We start from the raw sequence: 16,243 nt of genomic DNA, 5'->3' as shown, positions 1-16,243 counted from the left end.
CCTTCTTAGACCTACTTTTGCGATTTGATACAAATCATTTTTGAGATAAATCGTTGCTATCTAATGATTATCAGTACATGTTCATTTTGTGAATCATATTCTTAGCAACATAATAATTTGACTCTAAGGTTAGTCATTATCCTTTGAGGGATCAGCACACTACCGGTTGCTTCTGTTTATGCTTATATACTATTTGATACTGGTGCTGCACATTCATTATGTCATCGATATTTGTGCGAAAACATGATCTACCTTGCATGCTGTTAGAGTATGATTTACATGTTAACACCCCTGCTGGAAGTGGGATGATGGGTAATCAGGTCTGCAAGACTTGTCCGGTTCAGATAGTAGGTAAAGACTTGCCTGCTGATTTGATAGTTATAGATACGCATGACTTTGGCATAATTCTCGGTATGGGCTACTTAGCATCACACTTTGCTACCATTAACTGTCATGAAAAGCGGATAAAATTTTAGATCCCTCGAGATACTGAATTCAGCTTCATCGACAGTGGTGCATATACCTCCCCTCGAATTATTTCTGCTATGCAAATTAAGCGACTACTTAGAAAGGGGAGTATGGCATATATTGCCACAGTGGTTGACACTAGACAGTCAGATCAAAGATTTGAAGATATCCCAGTAGTAAATGAATACCCCGATGTCTTTCCGGAAGACCTCCCTAGCTTGCCACCAGATAGAGAAATTGATTTTGCAATTGATTTGATTCCTGGTACCACACCAATCTCTAAGACCCCCTATAGAATGGCTCCAGTTGAAATGAAAGAATTAAAGGAGCAGTTGCAGGATCTTCTTGATAAGGGTTTCATCAGACCTAGTGTTTCACCTTGGGGAGCCCCAGTCTTATTTGTAAAGAAGAAGGATGGTAGTATGAGATTATGTATTGATTATCGAGAGATAAATAAAGTAACAATAAAGAACAAGTATCCTCTACCAAGAATTGATGACTTATTTGATCAGTTAAAGGGGTGATGCGATTTGGAATACGCGGAAAACTTAGTCCACGCTATGTGGGCCCCTTTTGAGATTCTGGAAAGAGTAGGAGCTGTGGCATACAAATTGACACTCCCACCTTCACTGTCTGGAGTCCACAACGTTTTTCATGTTTCTATGTTAAGAAAGTATATTCCAGATATGAGCCATGTGGTAGAAGTGGCTCCTTTGCAGCTTAGAGAAGATTTGACATATCCTGAGCAGCCTGTACGTGTGGTTGATAGAAAAGAGCAAGTATTGAGGAGGCACACGATTCCTTATGTTAAGATCCAGTGGAGCAATCACTCAGAACGTGAAGCCACGTGGGAGCTGGAGGACAAGATGAAGGAAAAATATCCGGACCTTTTTGCAAGCTAAGGTATGTTAAATTTCGAGGACGAAATTTTTCTAAGGGCGAGAGAATGTGAGACACGGGCTGAAGTCGGCAGCCCCTGCCGACTTCAGTCCCGTTCTCTTTTTGGAAGGCCGGAACAGAGGATCGCGATTTGCGATCCTCTCCGGCTCTTCCGGGGATGATCGGGGCGGGGATGTCGCTAGTCCCGCGGCACCCCCCCTCCCTCCAGCTCATCCGCGGCCGAACCGCGGCCGCGGATCTCGCTCGGCCGCCGCGATCTTCGCGGCGGAGAGCCATCACGAGGGGGTGATAAAAACCCCCAAATCCTCCTCCCTAGGGCAAACCGAGCCCTCTTCCTCCTTCTTTTTCCTCCTTCCCTCCTCCTCCTCTCCGATCGGTGTGTCTTCCCGACCGAGCGCCGCCCGGATCCCCTCCGCGAGCTTCCCCTGCTCCGAGATCCAACCCCTTGGCTTCAAACATCGCCGCCGTCGCTTGACGCCGGACCGAGCCTCCCTCGGCCGAGATTTGCCACCTCCGTCGACCGCCGGTAAGCCCTCCTCCGTCGAGATCCTCCTCTCCTCTGTTTCAGCCCAAGCAGCCGAGATCATCATCTCGGTTGCTTCTCCTCCCCGTCGGTCCCTGCAACGCCGCCGGCCGCCATGGCGGCTGGCTGGCAGTCGATCGAGGGGTGGCCCCTGGCCACCCAAGCCGGCCACCCCCGCCGGCCACCTCCCTCTCTCCTCCGTCTCTTCTTCTCCCCCTATTCGTGGGGGGGAGTTTGGGGAAGGAGGAGGCCCATCACGGGCCAAATTGGGCCGTTGGGCCCAGTCCATTGCAGGCCCAACTTGGGCCCAGTCCAGTCCGGTTGGGCCCAGTTGGGCAATACCCCCATGGGCCCAACTTGGATCCAGATCAAACCCGAGAATCCGAACCCGAACCCGAACCCGAACCCAAACCTGAACCTGAACCTGAACTGGAACCCGAACCCGAAACCCGGGATCCGAAACCCAAACCCATTTGACCAATAAACAGATTTTTTGCAGTTAAGCCCTTGGCAGTATGCTATTTCAGAAATAGGGACTCCTGTAATTTGTATTTGATCCCTATAGGAAAGATTTATTACATAAAGACCCCCAACTATATTTATTTAGTCCCCTCACTCAAGTTTTATTATAGAATAGTACCCTGTAATTAAGTATTAGTCCCTGCAAAAAAATCTTATTGTATAAATGAACAAATTAGAAGCCAACCTTGGGGGCCCTATTTAGCCGAGTCTATGCGGGCCCATTGGGCCGAGTCCGATATGGGCCCTATCAGGCCGTGCCCATTATGGGCCAACTTTGGGCTCTGTTGGGCCATGTCCAATAGTATTATTTTTGAATTTTGCTTAGTCTGAAATTAACAAGAAATTAATTAAACTTTAACAGGTGAACCTGATCCGTCTACCTGAAATAGGAATCAAGCGAGAAGAGGTAAGTAACTTAATACTTCGAGTGTGATTTCTAAATTATTTGATAAATAGATTAAATTCTGAAATATGTTTTGTATTTAGTAAAATGGGTCTGGCATGTTAAATTTCTGAAAATTATGCTTTGAAATCCGTAAACTATGATTGGAAAATTTATGAAATCTGTTTTTATATATATGTATTCTCAGCATGGCTATGATCTGTTCTGTTCTGTTCTGGCCCCGCCAATGGGGATTATACGTTGGCCCTGTCGACTTGTAATCTGTGAGGAACCGGTTTCGACACCGTACCACCGGTGATTAGAATAGTGGTATTTGGACACCGTACCACCGGTGCTTAATAATAGTGGTGTTTGGCACCTTGTGCAACCCATGCCACTGGGTTACGTGGCCGTAGCCTATTATGTTGAGATTCTGGTATAAGAGTTTTTGGAAAAATGATAATAAGTTTTGAAAACAACAAAACGATGTTATTTATGATTTATTCCAGACATTATCCTGTATTTTGATCTGATATGCTCTGACCCCACTCTGGGGTATTTTGTTGCTTACTGGGCTAGTGTAGCTCATTATTCTATTTTCTCCATTTTTTCAGATCCAGAGGCTTGATCTCACGGGATTGAGGAGTGCGTTAGATTTTCCGACGATTTCTTCAGTTATTGGTCCTTTAGTTAGATTGATTAAAGTATTTGACTTACGTAAGCATATGTTATTTGAAATTTTGTAAGACTGCTTTTGAATAAATTTAAATAATTATGTCAGTTTTGAATATCTGTATTTGCTTTGATATGATCCGATGCCTTGCACGCCCGTGCGGCCCGCCGTGCGGGCGTGCGGCGTCTGCTGCGCCTCGGGCTCGGGGCGTGACAGATTTGGTGGTATCGGAGCCAGGTTTCAGATTCCTAGGGATTGTATTTGAAATAGTCAGATGGAGCTTAAGTTTTAGGATCTTTAGGATTCGTCAGAAAGTTTGAGAGATGGGTAGACATTTGGCCATTAGATGAAGGCATTTATTTGCTTTTGTTATTGATAAATTTGAGTTATTTTATCATAATTTTGAAATGCTAAAATTAGACTGCAACCTAATTATGGTCGTAACCAAAGTGTGAATGAGCTACTCTAAGAGTTTTCTTGGTAGAGCAACTTGTATTTCAAGTTATGATTAATTAGATTTTGACTAAATTAAGTGAAGGAATATTAATCATGAGTTATTATCGTGCAATGTAATTATTTGGGAAGTTTAACTTGATATCAGGCACTGTGAATATTGCTTCTAGTTGAAGTTAATTATTTTGGTAGCAATTTAAGATTCATCTATAAAAAGATGTTTAAAGCTTGGACTAGAAAATATTCATTGAAATCTGTATGTGGATCATGCATGGAGCTCGTATATAGAAGGAAAATATACTCTGGGATGAGACTTAATAATTCTTATTTGGCTCTACTTGAGACTTAAAACAATTAAGATTGATATTTTGATGGAAAGTCAATTAGTAATCTTGAGAATATTGGTGGATTTAAATATTTTTTTTGGGTTGGTCGAAAATAGGACTTGCTTGATTTAGAAAAGTTCTTGATGCTTGAAAGAAAATAAAAAATAAAAATAAAAATAAAAATCATTGAAAAGTATAGTATTTTTGATTTTGATCGATATGGATATCATTGTGTTATTAGTAAATTCTCTAAAGTCCAGTAGATTTACAAGATCCTGAAATGTTTGCAGTATTACAAATAAAAATATTTTACTTATTTGAGGAGTTGATCTCAATGTAAAATCATAGAGTTTATATCTTTGTGGAATTTCTTGTAAATCTTTGAACCAGATTATTAGATTCTTGTTAGTTAAATATTTATAAATCAAGGCTATGAGTTGATTATGGATTTTGTATCACCGTATGAGAAATGCAAGGGGGATTTCATGAGAGGCCAAAATAAGTTTAGCCTAAAAGAAAAGATTCGGGATGATTAAATAAGCTCCTGAGTAAGTTAATCGATCGAGAATCTTTTAATTATCGAAGCTTCGAATAAATATCAACTTGTATAATAGAATTGTTAAGGAAAACTAGAATTGGCTTAGTTCAAATTTGGATCTAGAATATGATTGCTTGATTATATGATGGTACAAATACGATAACTATCTCAAGGGTTAATCATGATCTAGTGTACTTGGGAAGCAAGGATAAAATTTTGTTTGGATATTAAAAAAAAAAAATTTGCTGATGATGTGGGATTAATAAGAAAGTTTGGAAAATATTGATCTGAGTTGTGCAGCAGAAATTTGATTAACTGAGTAAATTTAAACTGGTCAAAAATATTGACTGTGTTTTGGTAACATGTTATGATGAAAGACTATGTTATTCAATAATGAAAGATTTTGTTAATAAGGGAAGGTGAACACTATTGATTCTCAGGTCAATCCTGATATGATTATGTTATTTCTTGGATAGACTTTGCTATTTTTGGGTACGCTAAGAAAATAATAATAATAATGATAATTTGAACGTATCATGACTCGGGTTAGTTGATTGATGACCAAATATGGTCTAATTTGTTAAATATCTGAATAAACCATGCATTATTTGCTCTCATCTTATGATTTATAAGTTTAAGTTAAAGGCTTTGTGGCATATTGAATCATGGTATCAATACTTTGCCTTCTTAGACCTACTTTTGCGATTTGATACAAATCATTTTTGAGATAAATCGTTGCTATCTAATGATTATCAGTACATGTTCATTTTGTGAATCATATTCTTAGCAACATAATAATTTGACTCTAAGGTTAGTCATTATCCTTTGAGGGATCAGCACACTACCGGTTGCTTCTGTTTATGCTTATATACTATTTGATACTGGTGCTGCACATTCATTATGTCATCGATATTTGTGCGAAAACATGATCTACCTTGCATGCTGTTAGAGTATGATTTACATGTTAACACCCCTGCTGGAAGTGGGATGATGGGTAATCAGGTCTGCAAGACTTGTCCGGTTCAGATAGTAGGTAAAGACTTGCCTGCTGATTTGATAGTTATAGATACGCATGACTTTGGCATAATTCTCGGTATGGGCTACTTAGCATCACACTTTGCTACCATTAACTGTCATGAAAAGCGGATAAAATTTTAGATCCCTCGAGATACTGAATTCAGCTTCATCGACAGTGGTGCATATACCTCCCCTCGAATTATTTCTGCTATGCAAATTAAGCGACTACTTAGAAAGGGGAGTATGGCATATATTGCCACAGTGGTTGACACTAGACAGTCAGATCAAAGATTTGAAGATATCCCAGTAGTAAATGAATACCCCGATGTCTTTCCGGAAGACCTCCCTAGCTTGCCACCAGATAGAGAAATTGATTTTGCAATTGATTTGATTCCTGGTACCACACCAATCTCTAAGACCCCCTATAGAATGGCTCCAGTTGAAATGAAAGAATTAAAGGAGCAGTTGCAGGATCTTCTTGATAAGGGTTTCATCAGACCTAGTGTTTCACCTTGGGGAGCCCCAGTCTTATTTGTAAAGAAGAAGGATGGTAGTATGAGATTATGTATTGATTATCGAGAGATAAATAAAGTAACAATAAAGAACAAGTATCCTCTACCAAGAATTGATGACTTATTTGATCAGTTAAAGGGGTGATGCGATTTGGAATACGCGGAAAACTTAGTCCACGCTATGTGGGCCCCTTTTGAGATTCTGGAAAGAGTAGGAGCTGTGGCATACAAATTGACACTCCCACCTTCACTGTCTGGAGTCCACAACGTTTTTCATGTTTCTATGTTAAGAAAGTATATTCCAGATATGAGCCATGTGGTAGAAGTGGCTCCTTTGCAGCTTAGAGAAGATTTGACATATCCTGAGCAGCCTGTACGTGTGGTTGATAGAAAAGAGCAAGTATTGAGGAGGCACACGATTCCTTATGTTAAGATCCAGTGGAGCAATCACTCAGAACGTGAAGCCACGTGGGAGCTGGAGGACAAGATGAAGGAAAAATATCCGGACCTTTTTGCAAGCTAAGGTATGTTAAATTTCGAGGACGAAATTTTTCTAAGGGCGAGAGAATGTGAGACACGGGCTGAAGTCGGCAGCCCCTGCCGACTTCAGTCCCATTCTCTTTTTGGAAGGCCGGAACAGAGGATCGCGATTTGCGATCCTCTCCGGCTCTTCCGGGGATGATCGGGGCGGGGATGTCGCTAGTCCCGCGGCACCCCCCCCCCCCCCTCCAGCTCATCCGCGGCCGAGCCGCGGCCGCGGATCTCGCTCGGCCGCCGCGATCTTCGCGGCGGAGAGCCATCACGAGGGGGGTGATAAAAACCCCCCAAATCCTCCTCCCTAGGGCAAACCGAGCCCTCTTCCTCCTTCTCTTTCCTCCTTCCCTCCTCCTCCTCTCCGATCGGTGTGTCTTCCCGACCGAGCGCCGCCCGGATCCCCTCCGCGAGCTTCCCCTGCTCCGAGATCCAACCCCTCGGCTTCAAACATCGCCGCCGTCGCTTGACGCCGGACCGAGCCTCCCTCGGCCGGGATTTGCCACCTCCGTCGACCGCCGGTAAGCCCTCCTCCGTCGAGATCCTCCTCTCCTCTGTTTCAGCCCAAGCAGCCGAGATCATCATCTCGGTTGCTTCTCCTCCCCGTCGGTCCCTGCAACGCCGCCGGCCGCCATGGCGGCTGGCTGGCAGTCGATCGAGGGGTGGCCCCTGGCCACCCAAGCCGGCCACCCCCGCCGGCCACCTCCCTCTCTCCTCCGTCTCTTCTTCTCCCCCTATTCGTGGGGGGGAGTTTGGGGAAGGAGGAGGCCCATCACGGGCCAAATTGGGCCGTTGGGCCCAGTCCATTGCAGGCCCAACTTGGGCCCAGTCCAGTCCGGTTGGGCCCAGTTGGGCAATACCCCCATGGGCCCAACTTGGATCCAGATCAAACCCGAGAATCCGAACCCGAACCCGAACCCGAACCCAAACCTGAACCTGAACCTGAACTGGAACCCGAACCCGAAACCCGGGATCCGAAACCCAAACCCATTTGACCAATAAACAGATTTTTTGCAGTTAAGCCCTTGGCAGTATGCTATTTCAGAAATAGGGACTCCTGTAATTTGTATTTGATCCCTATAGGAAAGATTTATTACATAAAGACCCCCAACTATATTTATTTAGTCCCCTCACTCAAGTTTTATTATAGAATAGTACCCTGTAATTAAGTATTAGTCCCTGCAAAAAAATCTTATTGTATAAATGAACAAATTAGAAGCCAACCTTGGGGGCCCTATTTAGCCGAGTCTATGCGGGCCCATTGGGCCGAGTCCGATATGGGCCCTATCAGGCCGTGCCCATTATGGGCCAACTTTGGGCTCTGTTGGGCCATGTCCAATAGTATTATTTTTGAATTTTGCTTAGTCTGAAATTAATAAGAAATTAATTAAACTTTAACAGGTGAACCTGATCCGTCTACCTGAAATAGGAATCAAGCGAGAAGAGGTAAGTAACTTAATACTTCGAGTGTGATTTCTAAATTATTTGATAAATAGATTAAATTCTGAAATATGTTTTGTATTTAGTAAAATGGGTCTGGCATGTTAAATTTCTGAAAATTATGCTTTGAAATCCGTAAACTATGATTGGAAAATTTATGAAATCTGTTTTTATATATATGTATTCTCAGCATGGCTATGATCTGTTCTGTTCTGTTCTGGCCCCGCCAATGGGGATTATACGTTGGCCCTGTCGACTTGTAATCTGTGAGGAACCGGTTTCGACACCGTACCACCGGTGATTAAAATAGTGGTATTTGGACACCGTACCACCGGTGCGTAATAATAGTGGTGTTTGGCACCTTGTGCAACCCATGCCACTGGGTTACGTGGCCGTAGCCTATTATGTTGAGATTCTGGTATAAGAGTTTTTGGAAAAATGATAATAAGTTTTGAAAACAACAAAACGATGTTATTTATGATTTATTCCAGACATTATCCTGTATTTTGATCTGATATGCTCTGACCCCACTCTGGGGTATTTTGTTGCTTACTGGGCTAGTGTAGCTCATTATTCTATTTTCTCCATTTTTTCAGATCCAGAGGCTTGATCTCACGGGATTGAGGAGTGCGTTAGATTTTCCGACGATTCCTTCAGTTATTGGTCCTTTAGTTAGATTGATTAAAGTATTTGACTTACGTAAGCATATGTTATTTGAAATTTTGTAAGATTGCTTTTGAATAAATTTAAATAATTATGTCAGTTTTGAATATCTGTATTTGCTTTGATATGATCCGATGCCTTGCACGCCTGTGCGGCCCGCCGTGCGGGCGTGCGGCGTCTGCTGCGCCTCGGGCTCGGGGCGTGACAATACTGCTCTTCCAACAATAAACAACAGCATCAAGGTTAGTTCAGTTTTTAGAATGTGTATAGTTGAGCTGTTAACAGGAAAAAGTTAAGCTGAACGAGCAAACAGGAAGCCTCATCCTAATCTATGGGAGCCAGCTTTATGGATCAAAGAATGTTCCATCAATGTTTAAGAACATTTTGCAACCTGTCAATCTGATGCCAACAACCTATGGAACTAAATGACAGAGAAGCATTCATGTTATTTTGAGAAAAATGTGCACTTTAATAATCATAACTGAAAAAAAGAAATGGCGAATCAGTTACAATATGGAGAATGAGTTATTAGATGAGAACAATATGAATGACCGCATTGGTGCTTAATTTGAAGTGTCTGAGGGTTAGCATCAAGATTTTGCCAATACAACATCCCAAACTGTATGCAGCTGAATACAGTGCATGGATATTTTATTTGCCTGTGAATCAGTAATAGATTATTGAAAAGTACCAGCATCCTTGCTCCCAACAAGTGCTGTCTTTAATTGTCATTTGAGGGGACACTGGTAGTGATGCATGTCATCGCCATGTATCTGAAGAAAAAAGAAAATTCACTTTTAGATCCTACCTCCTTGTGTTAGACCTTTGCTTACTGTATATTTTTTTCCTTATTAATGTTGGGTTGGCATTCCATGAATCTTCCTCTTTTTTTAAGGTGAACCTCTAGTTTGTCGATGTCTGCATCAGGTGAATGATTGAAGTTGCCAACTCAAGATGTAATTAAATTTCCTATATGGAGATCTGATGAAAGGTAGCCCTTTTAAAGAAGCCAAACAATGATTTTATTTTCTAAATGCTCGGAAAATATCTAACAACTAAGCATATATCAGAGAAAAATGATCTATCAGATATTGCCTTCCGTAACAGCTATAAAAATGCAATTTTTAGCTTTATTTCAGTAAATCAGTTTGTCTTGATTAGGGTGGTAGTTTTGCAGATGGAAGTTGGAATTGAAGATTGTTTGCACATTGAATTTGAATACAACAAAAGCAAGTGAGTTTGGCAGCACATAGACATAGCTATTCTCAACCTGTTCTGCTTAAATTTGAAGTGTAGGCTTTTTTTTGCCTTCTAACTTGAGCTTACCTCATTCAGGTATCATCTGAAGGATGTTATCATTGGCAAAATATACTTTCTTCTAGTAAGAATTAAAATAAAAAATATGGAGCTCAAGATTAGACGGCACTGGATCAGGGCCTAATACATATGTTGAGACTTTGACCCCTGCAAAATTTGAGTTGATGGATGGTGCTCCTGTAAGAGGTATCTCATATTGAACTCAATGTGTAAACTATTCTGCGGTATACATCTGGATGTTTTATAATGCCTCATCCCTATTTAGGAATGCATTGGGTCTTCTGGCTTGTCAGAATACAAGTTTCTGCTGGCCACAGGGGCCATCCAATCTGCCTTGAGATGCGTGTGTATCCTTGAATGCAGCTGTTCCATGTTTGAAGGCATGCAGTGTGCATCTCAAGGCAAGATGTGTGGCATCTGTGGCTAATGGTGACCCCCTATTCTTGCTGGCTATCAGAGACAACTTCTGGTCTGCAATTCATACATTTAGCTACATGAATATCTGCTGAATCTTTCATAACCTTGAAATTCTACCATTAATGATTCTATTGTCTTTAGCTTTCTAACAACTTATATCTCACCAATTAATGGTTCAAGTGTCTACATCTTTCTACCGACCTAGTATCCGATCACCTCTTAAATATGGAATAGTTTAACTTAGCTCTCAGTATACTTGGTTATGGTAATTCATGAATATTGAGAAGACTCAGTAGTATTTCTTGCAAGACGTATATGGCAGGCTTACAGAAAATGCACGTCGTTAACACTTTTTGTGCTGTGTTTCTTTTCAGCTTACTGAACTGAAGTTAATTGTAACATTAATTATTAATTGTTAGAGAGCATTGGCACTAGCATCTAAGCTCGGCTGAGTTTCTAGTTGTTGGACATTGATGATCTATTCCATAGGAGTCTGGTGTATTTAGCATTTTGCAAGATTCTCAATATCGGTACTGGGTGGTATATTAAAATATATAATAAAAAAATTGCGCCTTCCTCCTAAAAGTCCATCTCCTTTAACCAATCTTATGTTTTTGCTGTTTGTATTGTAAGATCTATTGTCTCTTCAGAGACATCTGATAAAAAAAAAAAAGGTATTGTAAGACCTACTGTATTTACAAGCAATTCCATGTTTACATATTATCCACAAACCTGGCATTATTTATTGTTTTGATGACTGAGATACATCAGCCCACAACCACAAGATCAACGTTTATAATGGAACGAGAAGGAAAAAGCTGTTATTAACCAACCAAATTACCCAGAAAAACTAGGAGGATAAAAGATTATAATGGAACTCAGGCCTAAAAGCTTGCAACATTTGCCAGTGAAAAAAGACATGATGCATCCATTTCTTCGGCACAAAAACTGCAGTCGCCATTTTGTTGTTTATGTTGCCTTCTCATATCAATCTGAATGATGAAACAGACTGCAACAGACAACAGTTTTCAGTAGTGAGGGTTCACAGGAGCATGTAGAATCCTAGAAGGAACTTAAGTTCTGCCTCACCTTCTCAATTTGGGATCTGTACTTCTCTGATTCATCCTCCATAAACTGCAAAATATCATTTGATGTTAGTTTAAAGATGATGATATTGATATTAACCTCCACAAACTTATTAAATTGTGAAATGAGAATGAACAGATTAAAAAATGGACAAGCTTCCTGTATCAGAGGTGGCAGTAACCACCTGGCCTGTAACTGTATACAGTCTATTGTACCAACCATTGGATGCCATTCCAATGGCTGACAGTATGTGCCTGCATCTCTCCCCAGGAAATTGCAACGTATATTCAATGTAATACAGCCCTGCCCAGATGGAAAATTGTAACAAAGCTCAATTCTCCAGATTTTTTCTGAAATATCGGATATCTGAATTTATTGCACAGCAACTGTCAGCCAAAACAGTGAGTCAGAAGAGGCAAAATTACCATTTGCTGCTTTAGAGTTAATTAGTTTCGCTGCCAGCCCTGGGGGTCTTTTCCAGCTTCGATCCAACCCACTTACCTATTTAGGCGGGCATCATATACAAAAAGGAGCACTTAATGAGGGTATAATGATAGTTCTGCTTGCTGGAAAACAGCAAGAAATCAAAACCTACCAGGGTTTCTGCAAAGGCATCTACTGTGCCAAAAGATTCTAATCTGGTGAAATCTGGACCAAGCCCAGTGATCACAACGCTGACTGAAGAAAGCCCGTTCAGCAACTTAAAGTTGATGATTAACTTGGGAATCATATTATGTACTTAGAAGGCATGCATACCATTTGAATCAGAAGTTCCTTCAGGGTAAAATGCAGTGATTGACTTAATCCCATTAGCTTCACCTGCACCAAGTAACCAATCTGCAATACCAAATTTCTTAGCAAAGTCCGAAGTTTGTCATAACCAATTCTGTATTAGAAATTTAGAATCATTTGCTACTACAAGTATAGATGGCTAAAAAATATAATTACACGTTGTATGATATCACTCTACTTAAATTCATGATCTATTTACTACAGATACCGTGGAATGAAACAACTGCACACATTTGGGCTGAAAGTAAAACATGTAATACCATATAACAATAGCTTTTGGTGGTTTTCTAGCTGGCACAAATTTAAGAGGTTGTCCCTGGTCTTAGTTTCCCCTAGAAAAATCCTGTCAATACCAGCAAACGAGACTGGAATAACAACGAAATAAATTTTCTGTACTATTATTTTTAATAACTTTATCAATTTTATTATCCTTAAGTTTTTAAATGACCTAAAGGCACAAGATATTTATATGAAACATGCAAGTTGTGGTATTGTTCCTTAACACGTGGACAATGAGATTCAACTCCATATGGTATTGTTCCTTAACCCGTGGACAATGAGAATCAACTCCATATAGGTCTAAGGTCTAGGAAGAGAAAAATTGGTGGTATCCATCCTGGATCTATGTTTGTTTGAATAAAATGCTTAGCTAATTCAATGAAATTGACCAAAAATTCTTTTCTTCTTTTAATTTTTGAATTTTTTTCTCATTCATTTTCAGTGGACCCTTATGTCCTATTTCTTTCCATTCTATTAATGAATTATTTTCGCAGGTCTGAATCGGATAATTGTTCTCTAACAACACCTACTACTTTAGAGATTTTTTTTATTTTAAAATGACTCAAAGCCAGGATTGACTTTGGGCCTTTCCTGCGCCGCTTAGGTGGAAGGCAAAGAAGTCCTTTCAGGGGTTCTCAGCTATCAATGAGATACCGTTCCAAAAGAGCTAGAATTCTAACCTTGTGTTAGGATTTATGAGCTAAAAGATAGTATCAAGCAGATAATTTCTATAGACCGCAGGCCTCCCAAAAGATAGGAGTTATTGGGTTACAATTTTTTGGTGCGATAAAAATAAGGATTCATTATATTCTATATTGTATTCTAAAATGAAGCTATCTAATAATATATACATCTAGCTGCATATTTTGCACATATATCTCCCCTTGCAACAAATTAAGTATCCATAAATGTCATTCATCACTTATAATTATTTATATTATCTATATACTATTATTTATGAAATATATGTGAATGTAATCAAAGGAATACTATATCTCATACAACACGAACAAAATTTTCTTTGGATTCCATTTTTTATAAATAAAAATTTGAATTTTTGAATCTTTAATAAATCTAAATCAGCGTCCAACATGATCTGTTGTAAGGATGTTCGGAGAGAATATGGCATCAAAATCAAAGCCGATGGTCCACTAAGGCTATTTAATAAAAATGTAAGGAGATGCACTCATGAAGAAAAAGTATTTGCTACTAAATGCTTTTGAAATTTTTTCAAGGAAAGCAAACTTGGCAGCAGCACAAAGGTTGCATCTCTCCTCCAAATGAAGGAAGTTCCATGTCAACACCTTCGAAGGTGTCCCAAGCATTTCCCATCATTTCTCTGAAATGATTGGTGGTGCCCCAATTATTGTTCTAAAATTACACAAAAAAAAAACAATGCCACCAATACTATTCTAGTAAAAGAAAGAGAAAAAATTACCATTTCATAAATATTAGATAATAAAAAAATGCTTTGTTCCACCTTTGTTTTACTTTTAACACCATACAAAGCAATTGAATTGCAAAAATTGGAGAAGGATTTGTAATTTAACCCAATCATGAGAAGCTTATCAGGTGAAAGCATATACTTTGCAAGCTAATACGGGCTGTGTCTGTTTTAAATGTTCGAGAGCTGAAATATTGGGTTGATTAATAGCTAAAGGATTTTAAAGAAGACCCTCTAGTAGATATTTTGACTGAAAAATTGGCTTCAGCATCTAAATTAGTGCGCTCGTAATTCCCGGGACTCGGATTTATGGCATAAAGCAAGTTTGTTGCATAAGTGGATGCTGCCTATGCTTATGCAAAGCAGAATTAATGCTGTTGTTTCTGAAACATAAAACCAGATAAAACAAAAACCATTACGGAAAAATCAATTTTAATGGATTCGTTCTATAATATCCACACATAGTTAATTGCACCAATATTAACATATAGTTTCGCAAGTCATTTTTTTAAACGAAATGAGCAAGAATATCACCATTTAAGGAGTACATAAGGAAGATTCACAATGTCAGTTTGGCAAATGCAATCCTATCCTTAAAATCAAGCAGATGCAGGGGCAAATATTGTCCTGCTTATTGATTGTCCATAGCAGCAGAATCATGAACATGATAGATTCAAATAAAATTTCCTAAACATCAACATTACTCTCGGAAACAAGTTTGGATCCTGAAATTGATAAATAAATATATGATCGAATAATAGTTACGAGGAATATCAAGTGCCAAAAGATAACCTTGGGGAATCGATATTCGAAACTTATTCGTCTCATCCTCATACATGCGAAAACTCTGCTGCAGATCTACTAATCACAAAATCATACCAGTGTATCAAGAACACAAACTTCATGCTGATTTCAAATTATATTTTCTTTCCAAAAATAATAATAGCAATGATAGTAGTGGTAGAAGAATTGTAAATTTACCAGTCTCAGCTGAAGCATTGTCAGCTATAAACGGGAAGGAGATCGCAGAGAGAAATATCTGAAGCAACGCTTCTCTCCTCTTGGTTCCAGATCGTTCGCTGAAGCTAAAACTGTTGAAACTTACCGAGAATTAACAAAAAAAAAGGAACTAATGCATCTCAAAATTATTATATCGTAGATTCTGAGATCGAGATTACCGGGTTCTTTCATCGGAAAGGGCGTTGTGTCCCGATGGTGGAATCGGTCGCGCTCGGCATCGGAGAATCACTGAAGAAATCAACGAAATTGGTTTCAAGAGGAAGGAATCGAAATTAGGGTTAGGGTTTAGAGGTCGAGACCTTTTGCGCGGGCGGGAGGCGCGGAGTGGCGAGGAGGTGGAGGAGGCGGGGCTGGGGTTCGGAGGGAGACGACGGAGGCCATTGCTTTGGGGATTGGTTTCTAGTGGCGGGTATTCAAAAAGTTCGTGATGGTAGGAATTCTGCACCGTCGGATCTTGATCATACGGTAGAAAGGATATTCAATGCTTTTTTTTTTTTGACGGCATACTGTATAAATACACCTAATAAAATCAAAAAACACAAACTCGCGAAGTGCCTGTAGCAGCTTCCCCTTTTCTGACCACAGGATGTATCTTGAGTGGTAAGCTGTGTAAGCAGCCACCAAGTTAGCTGCCCCGTTGGCTTTTCTGAATACACGCTTGGCCTCGAAGGCCACCACCTTCCTTTGGCCTATGCTTTCGGGGCTAAAATATGAATGCAAGTTGCGCTTCAAGTTGCAACGGTTAAAATTAGCAATGCTTGATTAGAGTGGGATGGCCATCATGCTAGAGAATGGGATAAATCGATATGGGTGAATTTCCTTGATGCGTGGATTATGATATCAAATTGGAGAACTTTAGATGTGAGTGTAGAATTCTTTGGATGCTTATCATGGTATATAAGATAGGCATAGAAGCTTTGTCCAACATCAGGATAGTCGA

General features: G+C 40.0%; 1 protein-coding gene and 1 long non-coding RNA gene across 7 annotated transcripts; one reads left to right on the top strand and one right to left on the bottom strand.

Annotated features, from left to right (window-relative positions):
- Positions 1-9,156: 9,156 nt before the first annotated feature.
- Positions 9,157-11,538, top strand: LOC103705180. The gene is made up of 3 exons (XR_603748.4): positions 9,157-9,190; positions 10,126-10,181; positions 10,284-11,538. It is a non-coding gene; the product is annotated as an uncharacterized LOC103705180 (long non-coding RNA).
- LOC103705217 (psbP domain-containing protein 3, chloroplastic) lies at positions 11,375-15,713 on the bottom strand. Of its 6 annotated transcripts, none has more exons than XM_026803900.2 (10): positions 15,603-15,713; positions 15,462-15,531; positions 15,265-15,374; positions 15,076-15,144; positions 12,525-12,605; positions 12,364-12,446; positions 12,194-12,269; positions 11,953-12,071; positions 11,772-11,816; positions 11,375-11,691 (listed from the first exon to the last, which is right to left on the bottom strand). In XM_026803900.2, the coding sequence occupies exons 1-10, from the start codon at positions 15,682-15,684 to the stop codon at positions 11,665-11,667; spliced, it is 762 nt and encodes a 253-aa protein (XP_026659701.2). In that variant the 5' UTR covers positions 15,685-15,713; the 3' UTR covers positions 11,375-11,664. The 6 variants fall into 6 exon arrangements, with proteins under 6 accessions (XP_026659701.2, XP_026659704.2, XP_026659703.2 ...); XM_026803903.2 differs by having other exon boundaries at positions 12,364-12,416; XM_026803902.2 differs by having other exon boundaries at positions 15,265-15,362.
- Positions 15,714-16,243: the final 530 nt, after the last annotated feature.

This window comes from Phoenix dactylifera, chromosome 11 (genome assembly GCF_009389715.1).
Source record: "Phoenix dactylifera cultivar Barhee BC4 chromosome 11, palm_55x_up_171113_PBpolish2nd_filt_p, whole genome shotgun sequence".
NCBI classification, from domain to species: domain Eukaryota; kingdom Viridiplantae; phylum Streptophyta; class Magnoliopsida; order Arecales; family Arecaceae; genus Phoenix; species Phoenix dactylifera.
Note: the sequence above shows the minus strand (reverse complement) of the source record. Positions and strands in the feature narration are given on the sequence as shown.

Coding starts and splice junctions, on each gene's coding strand:
- LOC103705217 (XM_026803900.2), bottom strand. CDS start 15,684: ATGGCCTCCGTCGTCTCCCTCCGAACCCCAGCCCCGCCTCCTCCACCT. Junction 15,375..15,461: donor CTTTCCGATGAAAGAACCCG/GTAATCTCGATC, acceptor AAGTTTCAACAG/TTTTAGCTTCAGCGAACGAT. Junction 12,447..12,524: donor AGGAACTTCTGATTCAAATG/GTATGCATGCCT, acceptor GGCTTTCTTCAG/TCAGCGTTGTGATCACTGGG.